Genomic DNA, 13,817 nt, shown 5'->3' on the forward strand with positions numbered 1-13,817 from the left:
CAAACTCTAGGAGATGGGGGAGGGGGGGAAATAATTCATTTCCCTTTAGAGATCTCATCATTTCTATTCCACCAGTCAGTTCAAAACAGTGAGATTAGATTCAGAATAAGTACTCCCCTTGTTGGTTCCTTCAGTGCTGTGCTAAGCCCTATGGATATAAAGACAGTTCCTGTTCTCAAGGTGCTTACAGTCTCATGAGAATGAAAACACATAAAAGATAAACTGAGAGGAAGATTCAGAGGAAAGATACTATGATTAAGGAGGAATGGAAAAGGCTTCTTGCTGTAGGTGTAGCTGAGGCCTGAAAAAGCCAAAGAAGGTAGGAGATGGAGATAAGGAGGGAAAGAGTTACAGGCATGAGAGTTGGTGAAAATGAAGACTCAGAAGAGGGTGTGAGCAAGGAGGTAATTGTTACTGTATATTGTAGGGGGTCAAAGAAGACTGAAAGGAGTCAGGTTATAAGGATAACAGAGTTTTTTCAAAGAGGTTAAACATGATACAAAGGAAAGATATATGATATTAGCTGCCAGGGATGGACAGGTCAAGTGACAGTTTTTTGGAGGATGAGACATGAAGATTTTTGTTTATAGCAGGTAAATAGCTAATAGAAAAGGCAGAATTAAATGGATTAAATGTAATTGCTTGTCCAGGAAGAACTGCTTGCTAGGGGAAGGAAAAGAGCCACTTCTTGTCAGATAGGGATGGAGATAACTGGGTGAGATGAGGAGGTAAGAGGAAGCTTTTAGTAAATAGCTTCAATTTTTTTCAGTGAAATACTAGGGAAGATGCTTAACTGAGAGAAGGGAAAGGAGAGTAATCAGAGGATCAAGGAGACAAAGATTTCTAAGTATTTTATATTGTCTAAGATAAAATCTATTTGCCAAGACAAACATAGGAATTATATGAACACAGCTACAAAACACTTTCCACAAAATTAAAACAAGAACTAAATAATTGGAAAAACATTAATTGCTCATGGGTAGGATGAGCTAACAATAAAAATGACAATCCTACCCAAACTAATTTACTTATTTAGTGCTATACCCATCAAACTACCAAGAAACTGTTTTTAGAAAAAACCGTAACAAAGTTCATTTGGAAGAACAAAAGATCAAGAATATCAAGGGAAATAATGGAAAAAAAAAGTGAAGGAAGGTGACTTGCAGTACCAGATCTTAAAACTATACTATAGAGCAGTGGTCATCAAAACAATATGGTAATTGCTAAGAGACAGAGAGGGAGGTTCAGTGGAATAGACTTGGGTTAAGTGACCTCAGTAAGACAGTCCCAAAGAGCCCAGCTTTGGGGGCAAATATCCACTATATGACAAAAACTACTGGGAAAATTGGAAGACAGTGAGGGAGAGATTAGGTTTAGATCAACATCTCACACCCTACACCAATATAAACTCAGAATGGGCGAATGGGCGAATGACTTGAATATAAAGAAGGAAACTATAAGTAAATTAGGTGAACACAGAATAGTATACTTGTCAGATCTTTGGGAAAGGAAAGATTAAGACCAAGTAAGAGTTAGAAAAAATTACAAAATGTAAAATAAATAATTTTGATTACATTAAATTAAAAAAGGTTTGTACAAACAAAACCAATGCAACCAAAATTAGAAGGGAAGCAACAAATTGGGGAAAAATCTTTATAACAAAAACCTCTGAAAAGATCTAATTATTCAAATTTATAAGGCGCTAAATCAATTGTACAAAAAATCAAGTCATTCCCCAATTGATAAATGGACAAGAGACATGAATAGGTAGTGCTCAGATAAAAAAATCAAAACTATTAATAAGCACATGAAAAAGTGTTCTAAATCTCTTATAATCAGAGAAATGCAAGTCAACAACTCTGAGGTATCACCTCACACCTAGCAGATTGACTAACATGACAGCAAAGGAAAGTAATAAAATGTTGGCAGGGATGTGGCAAAATTGGAACATTAATGCATTGCTGGTGGAGTTGTGAATTAATCCAACCATTCTGGAAAGCAATTTGGAACTATGCCCAAAGGGCTCTAAAAGACTGCCTGCCCTTTGATTCAGCCATAGCACTGCTGGAAAAAGACTTGTACAAGACTATTCATAGCTGCACTCTTTGTGGTGGCAAAAAATTGGAAATGGAGGGGATGCCCTTTAATTGGGGAATGGCTGAACAAATTGTGGTATATAATGGTGATGGAATACTATTCTGCTCAAAGAAATAATGAACTGGAGGCATTCCATGTGAACTGGAATGACCTCAAGGACTTGATGCAGAGTGAAAGGAGCAGAACCAAGAGAACATTATACACAGAGACTGATCCACTGTGGTACAATTGAATGTAATGGACTCCTAGTAGCAATGTAGTGATCCAGAACAATTTGGTGGGATTTATGAGAAAGAAGCTATCCACATTCAGAGTAGAAACACAGAAGAAAAGCAACTGCCTGATTACATGGATCGATGGGGATAGACTCTAAATGATCACGCTAATGCAAATATCAATAATATGGAAATAGGTCTTGACCAAGGACACATGTAAAACCCAGTGGAATTGTGCACCAGCTAGGGGAGAGGCTTGCGGGGGAGGGGAGGGAAAAAACATGAATCTTGTAACCATGGAAAAATATTCTAAATTAACTAATTAAATAAAATACCCCCCTCCCCCAAATAAATGAAATATTCTTTTCTAAAAGAGACAAAGGTTTTGAAAAGGTGCAGTGGTAAATGGGAGACAGGTATAAAAGGGTTGCTAAACTGCAGTGAAGGCTCAGCTAAAATAATGCAACATAATAAAGTGTATCCGGTCAAGATGGTTTTATCATTTCCTTTTACTTGAAGGAAGAAGTTTCATTTTGTAGCATGTGGGCAGGGGTGAAGGTAGATGAGAGTAAACCAAAGCTGAGTCTTGGCAGGGTAAAACTGGGAATAGAATAAGGGTACAAGGGATTTGGAAGAAGAGGATAGTGTATAATTGAACTGGTTCACCAAAGAATCAAGATGAGGAATGGAGAAGAGTTTGGCTATGTGAGGAGTGAGATGGCTCGAAGTGATAAAAGATTATTACTAAATAAAGGAATTTCAGAGAATAAAAGAATTGAAGTTTCTTAGAGGCATGAATTATTTGTATTGAATTTTAGGCAAGTAGGAGTTTACTAATCAAGTGACTTTAAACATTAAATTACAAAATTCAAATATATTAACACACTCTCAAACATATTTTCTACAAAAAATGAAAACCATATTTATAATCTGTTGTGCAATCTTGGACAAATTTCAACTCTCCAGAGCTCAGCATTCTCATGTGTAAAATAAAGGGGTCAACCTACATCAGGGAGGACACAAAACTTGTCAAAGGGGTATAGGTAATATAATTTCCCCCCTAATGAAATATTCCAAAAGTAGGAGTGCTTCTGAAAACATGTGTTTTGGAGACAATGAAAAGCAAAAGGGTTGATAAAGGAACATTAATCCATGCATCTGAAAATTTTAAGAAAGATGAAGGAATAACCACTACTGACCAAAATCAAGTGAATACAGTTTCATTAAGAAATTCTCTTCTTAAATAGCTGTGACAATAGCCAATTAAAGATAAGCTTAATGATCTCCACATCAGCCAGAAATTAAAAACTGATTTCTAATCAACTAAGTTATGAAATTTTTGCTGCCCTGCTGGAGAAGCACATACTATTCTTGCTTGAAGACTTTTTAGTCACAATTCATTTTTCCTGAATGGCGATTCTCAGTCCTGTTCTTGATAAAATCCAAAACAAAAAGTGAAATGGAACTGGATAAGTAGGTTATTTTTATTTCAAAAAACCTAAGGATAGAGACTGAACCTGTGATTTCATTAAAGGAAGTACTCCGTTAGGAATTTCCTCTACCAATTTAAGTTTGGCATTTTCTCTGAAACAGTCTTGGAGAGTTGCTTAGTGTCACAGAGAGGTGAAAGAACTTGTCCAGAATCACACTATCACTATCTTTTTTTTTAAAACCTTATCATCTGTCTTAGAAACAATAATGTGTATTGGTTTCAAGGCAGAAGAGTGGTAAGGGCATGTGTATTGGTTCCAAGGCAGAAGAGTGGTAAGGGCTAGGCAATAGGGGTTAAGTGACTTGCCCAGGGTCACACAGCTAGGAAGTGGCTGAGGCCGGATTTGAACCTAGGACCTCCTGTCTTTAGGCCTGTCTCTTCAATACACTGAGCCACCTGGCTGCCCCTACACCATATCTTAGAGACAAAATTTAAACATGTTTTCCTGGCTGCAAGGTCATTTCTCTAAACTTTACACTATGCTACCTTAAAAAAAAAGGGGGGGGGGCAGCTGGGTAGCTCAGTGGATAGGTTCAAATACAGCCTCAGCCACTTCCTAGCTGTGTGACCCTGGGCAAGTCACTTGACCCCCATTGCCTAGCCCTTACCACTCTTCTGCCTTGGAGCCAATACACAGTATTGACTCCAAGACGGAAGGTAAGGGTTAAAAAAAAAAGACACCTAGAATTGGGTGACAGAACAGAATCAAAGATCTCATGAATTAAGACTACTGAGAAGCATTTTTAAAAACAATTTTATGATATTTTAAAAGGTTGTTCTATACCTAATAAAATCCTATTTGTGAAAAAAAATTTTTTACATTATACTTTATGTGAATATGCATAGTAAACTAGAATTTATTTCCTTTCATATTGAAAGGGGGGCTGTGGGTATGTTTACTGAAAGCAAAGAGATAAGGAGACCAAAAATTGTAGGGAATTTCTATTAAAGATAGAGAGGTCCCCAGATGTTCCTGTATGTAGATGACATTGTGCTGATTACATTAAGGGCCAGGTCATTACTGGGCCTCCCTCAAACTGGCATGATCAACAGATTCATTCAGGAAAAACTAAATAGATAAAATTGCTTACAAGTTCATTTGGAAGATCAGTTCTTTGAATTAGTACATTAGCACACATATGAGTCAAACACTCCTATGGCCATTGAGTTTGGCCCAGAATTGAGTAAGATGAAAACAATGATTCGGATTACATTTGAGAAATTCATAGTTCTTCCAATGATTCCAACTGGCTCTCTCTCTAGCTTAAATATTTTTTTTTTTGGTTTAACATATCTTCCATATAATGTATCTTAGAACACCACAACCTCCAAAGAATCATTACCTTTCCAAATCTTTCATTCTTTCTAACTTTCCTTGTTTATGTCTATTACACCATCATCATCTAAATTACTTATGCTTGCAATCTAGAAATTATCCTCCTCACCTTTTTACTTTTCTTTGGTTCTTCATATCAAACCTACCAAGGTTTGTAAATTTCCTTCTAGGTCATGTTCTTGAAGTACAGATTTCAAAGCCATGCTTCTTGCAGTTGCCTCAACTAGAAACTTCCATAGGCTAACAAAGCCTCTTTTTGAAGGTGTTTACCTTTCTTCAAAGCCTGTTCCATTCTTCCAATGATGAATTCCTCCCGAGATCTCCATTTTGTGCAGTGGTCTGGACTTTAAAGCCCAGTCCTTCACCCTTCAGTTCCCTTTTGTGGGCTAACTTCCCCTATTAGAACATAAGCCCCCTAACTGGAGTGTCTGCCCTTCTTTTTGCTTGAATTTGTATCCTCAGTACTTAGCAGAAGCCCAGACACATAGTAAGAACTTAATAATAATAAAGAGCTGCTTCAATTTTATTTTTCTACCTCCACAACATAGTTCATACTTATCTCCTCTGCACTCACAAAGTTCAGAAGGCCTAGTTCAGGCCTTCAACTCCTCTCTCCAACTACAGCAATAGAGTCTTCTAACTAGTTTCTCCAAGTCCTCTTCAGGTGTCAAAATGATATGCTTAAAGCATATTCGAACCTACCACTCCCTTGCTCAAGAAAATTCCAATGAACATCTTGCCTCTAGGACAAAATATAAACTTGTCATTTAAAGCCCTTTACTATGTGGTTCGGGGGTGTATGGGGTGCTCAGGGAGGGGTAGTATCTCTGGTATGGAGGGCTTGTCGTGCCCTCTTAGAGCATCTCTCCAACCTCTGACCCTCACCTGAAACCCAGCTCTCACTTGTGGCTCCCAGTAGCTGCTAGCATGCGGCAGCGGCCACACCCCGGGCAACGGCTTCGACAGGCAGGCTAAACCCCCTGGTGAACCAGGGCTTTGCTCACCCAGCATGTGAAGACTGCTTCAGCTGAACAGACGGAAGAAACCAATAAGAAGGTTCAATGGCTGAGATGGCAACGCAGCAAAGCACTGTGGAGTGCTTAGGGCGTGTGTTGGAGCACAAAAGACAACACGGCCATCCAATGCAGCTGAGGAAGTCTCCAGGTGTAACGACTTTTTGTGCCGCTGGACCCAGGCTTCCAACGCCGAGAGAGTGGGACTGTCTCTGTGCATCGACTTTTCCACTTAAATCTCCTTCACATACAAGTGTCTTTGTGCACACTCATCTTTACACCATAGATGAATGAAAACACACAAAGACAATCGTCATCCTCGGTTACCGAGAGACTACTACTACTATGTGGTTTGAGTCTACTTTACCAAGCTAAATTCAGGTGCCACCTCCTCCAACAGACTCCCAAGTGCCTTAGATTAGGAAGCTAATGTCAATGTGGAAATTCTAGAGATCCCCAGTTTATTTAGTAGGGAGATAGGAAACCCCAGGCTTTGACCTAGTCACCTGAGAGTTTCCCCCTGAGGGAAGGTCCCACATCACCAGACAATGGACATCCTGGTAGTTTGGGTGAGAGTAGCTAATCCCATCCAATGTTAAGTTATCTCTTTTGTCCCAATGGTTTCTCCCCCTAGGCTAAGGTCCATTACCAAGGTGGCCCAGCCCTAGGCAGTCTTTCCTTTCTGTATCCATAGTAAAGCATCAGCCCCTCACTGTCATTCCTGTCTGCTACTTTTTCTTACCAAGTCAATCAACTGTCTCTCTCATCCTGAGCTCCCAGCTCAACTAGAATGGTATATAAGTTCCCCAAATTCTTTTGTTCCTTGGGAGTCCATTCTGAGTTGATGGCACTCCCAGGGGTCAGAGCGGCCAGAGTTCAATCTTCTGACTCTGTGCAGTCGTGGGGAGGGAGAAACTCTGTTGTTGAGGTCTATTAGCGCTGAACCCCTTTTGCCCTTGATTAAAGAGTGATTTTGACTATTTAATAGTTCTGTGTTTTTTTCTAGATGACACTACTTTGTGTATTTTTTATCCTTCCTTTTCTGGGTTTACATTGTTTCATCTAATAGGACATGAACAAATTCATTTCATTTTAGCCTTGGTATACCCAGTACGCCTAGCAGATGATTAATAAACGATTGCTGTTTGATTATTTGCTTATGGTAAAGGTTATATTATAGAAGAAGTATATAGTGGATGCAAAGAGGCTGCAACATATTTCCAATATATTGGAATGACCTAAACGACCTAAATACAAGAAGTGGAGAAAAGGGAAACTATCAAGGAAAAATAGGTTGGGCAGTCATGTATTGAAAATGAAGCATAACAAATTGATAGACTGAGTGCTGTATTGGCACCCATGAAATGTAAAAAGGTCTGGAAGAAGGGTTCTAATACACTGGATAGATCCTCTCTCTATTCTCTATATTTACTTATGGAAGAATATGGTTATCCTTGAATCCTCAAAGACATATAACCTCCAAATATCCTAACTTTATTATTAATAATCCAATGAATCTGCCATCTCTTACCTTTCCTAAATCATTTTGTTATTTTTTCCAGCATGTACCAAAATTCTTATTTTCTATTCAACTAATGCTACTAAATAGAACTTCCTTTATATTCCCAAATTTGACTTGTGGAAGCTTTAACAGTAAACATACTTTGTGGCCAGTCCAAATATCAAAGGGTGTCCCAAATAGTAATTAACATATGCTGGATGAAAAACAAAAACAAAAAACCTCAACTGGTTAAAAAAAAGATTGCATTTTGTTGTCATCTTCACTGTTTAAAATGAGTTTACCCATTCCAACCAATATTTATTAAACAAACAGCTATGTGTAGTGCACAGCACTGTGTGTGAGGGGAAGGGAGAGAGGGAGAGAGGGGAAGAGGGAGAGAGGGAGAGAGGGAGAGAACATACCAAAAGGAGAAAAAGCAGTAAATTTTGGAAATCTTTGGATACTTAGAGAATAAATATACCTGAAAGGTATCCCAAGTCTAGATGAAAACCAAAAAAACCTAATGGCAAATTAAGCACTTTGTTTTACCATAATGAAAGACATCACATTTTAACATTAAAAGCTGATATTTATCTAGTGGTTTATGGTTACAAACTCTTTTAGATAAAAGAGCTTATTATATACATTTTTTAAATGAGTAAACTCAAGCTTAAAGAGTTCAAGTGGCATAAAATGGCAAGGGAGGGATTCAAGCTTGCTGGTCTTTCCTAAATTCCAGGTTCCATCCCTCTCTCCACTGTATATACCACGTTGTACTCTAAATTCTAGAGGGTTAACCTATTTTTTTTTTACTTCTGAGCATTTATGATTAAATGTTTAAAGTACAACCTCTAATACTTACAGGTTATATAAGAATTTTAGGGGAAACTATTATTTTAAAGCAATAAGGCATGATCCTATCTACCTGGTTTTAGAAAAAAAGCAATTAAAATACATCAACTGATTTGGTTTAACACTTCAACTGATTTTTTATATAAATTTTTGGTGATAACAGGTGATTAGAATGCCTTGAATTTCTGAAAAATTCCAAAACTACCAAGAGAAAGATACCACATATTTGGAATTTTTAAATAAAGGTTTTATGAGTGAAACTGTCATATTCAGATCATACTTAAATTGTATTTGTTACAAGCATTAAGTATGCTTACACTTAAATTCAATTTCTTTTAAAACGTGGCATTGCAAGTAAGTCATTTGTCTCTGCTTGAACAATTTAATGACATACACTACAACTTTTCTTTGCAGAGAAAATAATGATTAAAAGGTTTTACTGAAAATATACTTTTCATTCTGAAGGGACAAACCATCTTAAATTTGATATCCTTAAATGATCATGTGTTTCTAAAACACTGGCAAAATTATAGAAACTTCAAAAACTCTATTTAAGACTAGTATTGTGGCCATATTGGCCTCAAGATTTTTCATTTCTAGATTACGGGCATTATGTTCCCTCTTTTCAAAATTGGCATTTAAATTTGATTCAAAAAGTATGATTCAAGTCATTAAGTTAGTACTATTAAAACTTACAAGATTTGTTTTTAAACAAAGAAATGTGTAAAGAACATTTTTATGGCAGGGGAAATAACTGCAGAACAGTCCTTAAATTATGTTAACATCTTTCCCCTTCCCTCCTCACAAACCCCGGAATGCAAATGTCCCATTCGGATTAAATTCAACCACGGTCACCCTGACGTAACCTGTAACCTAATACATCCTTCATACTGCGGACACCGGCATAGACCAAAGCTGCTGTTACACCAAACACATCACACTACACCATACCCTATCCCACTCTATTCCCGCATTTCAGTCATGCTTTCTAGAAATGGGGTCACTGACTTTGAAACTACTACACATACACAATGCTACAATCTCTCAAAGTCAGCAACGTGTAGAAAAAGACCAGAGAAGCAGCAGAAGCAAAAAGAATGAACAATGGTGCACTACCATCAGGAACTTATATTGCTCTAGGAAGAAGTGATAATAATAGCTCAGAACTCATACCGTTTGGATTATTTTTACTGCAAAGGGGATCCTGGAGCAGCGACAACAATCAGGTGGAAGATAGAAAGTCCTATGCTCTGGACAAGGACATTTACGAGAAAGTGCAAGCACAGTGAAATCGAATGACATTCACTGGATCCCAGTGGGGGGAAACCAGAATATACTTCAATGTAGATTCAGTTTCACTACAAATATTCTTATCTCCACCACTGCACAGCCCTCACTCCACTCCAAATCGGCAGGAAATTTATTAAGCTCAAAAGGCCAGGGAACTCCAGGTCAAAGATGAGAAACTGATGCAAGGCGGCGGGGGGAAGTGGGGACAGGGTAGCCAAAAGAGTAGAAGAGACCTAAATAGTCAACTTTCTCCTTTGAAGCAGAAGTCACCATTGCGGCAGAAGGCAAAAATCCTGTCAGCAGTCTCCCTCGGCACCTGGCCAGAGGTGGAAGCCCGTGGGGGCACAAAGTCAAGGGGGCATCTAAGCAATTGCCTCCTTCTGCAAGCAAGTTATACGCTTCCCCCATTCCTCCCCCCCCCCCCCCACCACCTCTGGCAAAGAGCCCAGACCATCCGTAAGAATCCCGCACATCCACCCAGGGTCAAACTTTCTAAATCCAGTTCGGAACCTGGCTCAGTCCCTTCTCTTCCCCATCTCAACACGAAGTGGATTAAAATACAGCTCCCTACTTCATTACCTTTAAATCCCAGAATGAAAATAGCCACTCCTCAAAACAAACAAACAAACAACAACAACAAAAAACCCTCCCAAAGACCCCTCAAACAAAAATACCCATCCCGTAGAGAAATAAGGTGAGGAAGTGGGAGAAATCGACACACTCACACATAACACACACACACACACACACACACACACACACACACACACACACACACACCACAACACAAGTAACCAACCCGGAATCTCGGACGAGAGAGGAAGGAAGAACGACTTTGCGGGCACTCAGGGGAGGGAGCAATGGGAAGGGGCCAGAAGCGCCGGCAAGAGGAGAGGAAGAAGGGAAGGGGCCGGGAGGCTGAGGGGCTTCTCTGCCCCTCCGACCCCGGGCGCTGCCCCTCACTCACTTCGGCGCTGTCGCTCGCATTCTCTACAGCCATCTTCTGCCACGGGTCCGCCAGCTGCGCCAGCGGCATCTTCTCTCCGGACCCGCAGCCGCCGGCACTGTCTCCTCCTCCTCCTCCTCTCCCGCCTCCTCCTTCTCGGGGAATCCTGCTCCGCCGCCTGAGCCCCACAGCCCCGGCGCGCGGCGGCCGCGGGACCCCAGGGGGGAGGCACGGGGACCGACACCCCCCACAAACGCCGCACTCTCCCGGCGAGACGCCCGCACGGGCTGGCGGCAAGACGGTGCCGTCTGTGTGGAACTCGCCTTCTTCTCTTTCTTCCTCCTCCTTCTAACACTAGTATCGCTATCGCTATCGCTGCTGCCGCCGCCGCCGCTGCTTGTGCTCCTCCCGGCTCCGCTCCCTTTCCCTGCGGCGCCGCCGCCGCCGCCGCCGCCGCCGCTCGCTCCCCCACTTCCGCTCACAACATGGCGCCTAAGCGATACCTGTCCCTCAGAGCGAGGCTCCGGCCGCCTTGCGCATCCCCCGCGGGGGCGGGACCTGATAGGCCACGCCCTGTGGCGCCGCCCCCCCTTTCTCCCCCCTCCTCTTCTTGGCCTCTCCCAACCCCAGGGCGGGGTGAGACTAAGGAAACCAAGTGGGTGTTGCGGGAGAGGGATGGGTAAGGAGAAGAGGAAGGGGCAAATGCTTCCAAACCGGAAGGTGTGGGAGACCGGGAAACCCTCTTACTGTATGAGCAGGGTGTAGCGTAAGGGGGGATGACATTATCCTAGAGATTTTGGACACCCTTCACGGCGGGAGAAAATCCCAGGCAGTTTGTCACTGTAGCACTTTTGTCAGTCTGCCTACCCCAGGCAGGCATCTAGCCGAAGAGGCATTGTACAGGCTGACCAGTCCTGGGGAAGTGACCTTGGCCCACTGTATAAGAAAAAGCACTGGCTATGTTTTTCATAAAAATTGTTACTGTGTGTATGTGTATGTATGTGTGTGTATGTATACAATATGGTCAAATAATGAAAGCATCCCATCCCAGTTCACACGCCAAGCATTCCCTTGTTTCTAGCGAGGCCTCCAATAAGGATGTTTTGGGGGTCTCTTGAGATACCAGCTTTTTTCAAGCTCTGATTCGAACCTCGTTTCTGTTAGAAGAATTTACTCTCCCCAAAGTGAAATTTCCGAAATTTGGATTTCAGATAAGCAGCACGGACCCTTGTGGTCCATAAAAAGGACTCGGGTTTCAGTCCCGGTCCCTATCTCTCCATCATATCCTCCCCCACCCTACATTCCTCCAATATTGTGCAGCCCAGGGCTTACTACTATGGCCGGCGTTACAGGAGAGTGATATTCTTCCACGAAGTCGAAAAGCACGAGATGAATTGATGCTGCCACTCTCCAAAGAAGCCAGGATAGGGAGTTATTAAAAATATCTTGTAGGCAGGAAGAGTGGGGTTCCTATCATTCCGCTGACTTAAAATAAAAGATGAGATTAGAAAGTAGGTCTGGTTGGGGGCGGAGTAAGTGGGAGTGAGTGAGATACCCGAGAGGACCGAGTCTGACTCCCCCTTCTGCCGTAAGGAGGAAGGACCACACTATAGAAATCGAATAGTACTAGAAATTTTATCTCGTAAAATAATAAAACATTTTTTGAAATGAGGACTGCGAAATCATATCATATATAAATGTTTGTCTAGTTCATCCTGCATTACAGAAATGTTTAAAGCACTCTCACAGAAGTATATAAAGACAACATTATTTATGGAAGCTATCTGAAGTTACTAGCTGCTCTTTAAGGACGAAAAAACAATATAAGCGGACAAGTCACGGTTGCACTCTCTATCTACTTATTTCTCTGGTGCTATTGTTTTCAATAGCATTACCTGGATTCTTTTCCAGCCAAAACTACCCTCTCTGTCTCCACCCACGCACTATGCCAGAAGCCACTTCACATACTAGATTAGCTTTTTGTAGACTTTGTGGGGGGGGGAGGGGAGGGGTCAGGGTTAGCGGGAAGGAAGTTCTCTTTCATCTAACACAAAAGAATTAATCTATTTTCTGGCTTCCAATACCTGACAAGCTTATAGCTCCCTTTCTAGAACAGGTGAAAACTATACTAGTTTTTTTTAAACAGGTGTCAGTAGTATGGTTTCAAAATCAAGAATTCATTAGAGAAAAGACACCAGTTTCAGCGTTGTTGAGAAAACTGACTCCTAACTGGGTTAGTTCTGATGACGTAAAGAAAACTAGTACACGGGGTTCTTCATGAACTGCAAAACTTTTTCACCCTCAACCAGCAAGGTGTTTATTATCTTCTTTTCATTCTCTCCACCACCCTTCCCCAACTTCGTTAGCCCTCAGATCACGCTATAACTATGTGGTCAGGACTGCAAGAGGGAGATAAGGAAGTCTTTTGGCCACCAGACTATAGCTGACCCGACTGAAAACCAACCACTCATCTTTTGGAATCTTGAAAAGTTTTCCATTTGTTCTTCCCCTTAGAGAGATGCAAGATTGTCTGGCGGCATCAGAGCTGATAGTCACCTCTACCTGCACCTTTCCCAAATATCTAATAGATATATGAGCTCAGGTGTTTTTGTGTATCTCAGTACCATCTTCCTCCCTTGTCCTCCTTCTGTTCCATTCCTACTGGGTTGGATAATTGAGGAAGTGTAGAGGAGGTGTGATAAATAGAAATGCAGGACTTGATCAAAAAGATTTAGGGTCAAAGCCTAGCTCAAACTCTCATTAACTTTGTGATGCTGGACAAGTCACTTAACTTTGTTGGACCTCACTTTTCTTATCTGCAAAAGGAATGGGATGATTGGACTCAGCCTTCTATGGTCCCTTCTGCCCCTATGATCTTTGAATCTCTTATGTTTAAAACAGCTTTCCTTTTTCACTCTGAACCATATCATTTCCAGAGACCATCCAGTTCTCTTTACAACCAAAGAAGTAAATAAATAAAGGGAAAGGTGGGATAGAAAGATATTAGATGTAATATCTAGTATGAAAGGCTTCATGGTATGGTGGATAGAAAACTCATCTCAGACAAAGTGAGGA

The 13,817-nt window shown here is 41.0% G+C and overlaps 1 protein-coding gene across 7 annotated transcripts in view; it reads right to left on the reverse strand.

Annotated features, from left to right (window-relative positions):
• RPS6KA3 (ribosomal protein S6 kinase A3) overlaps nt 1-12,204 on the reverse strand; it is a 110,934-nt gene extending 98,730 nt beyond the window's left edge. For 2 of the 7 annotated variants that reach the window (XM_056793330.1, XM_007493438.3), the window contains exon 1: nt 12,075-12,204. Coding sequence is in view for 4 of the 7 variants with exons in the window: in XM_007493436.3 (XP_007493498.2) it covers nt 10,764-10,832 (69 nt within the window). In the remaining 3 variants the exon portion in view is untranslated. Of the gene's footprint in view, nt 1-10,595; nt 10,719-10,763; nt 11,298-12,074 lie in introns of those variants that run through there. The other 5 variants (XM_007493436.3, XM_001363018.4, XM_056793329.1 and 2 more) reach the window with 3 other exon arrangements.
• Between the last annotated feature and the right edge of the window lie 1,613 nt (nt 12,205-13,817).

The sequence above is a fragment of the Monodelphis domestica genome, chromosome 4 (assembly GCF_027887165.1).
Source record: "Monodelphis domestica isolate mMonDom1 chromosome 4, mMonDom1.pri, whole genome shotgun sequence".
Classification (NCBI taxonomy): domain Eukaryota; kingdom Metazoa; phylum Chordata; class Mammalia; order Didelphimorphia; family Didelphidae; genus Monodelphis; species Monodelphis domestica.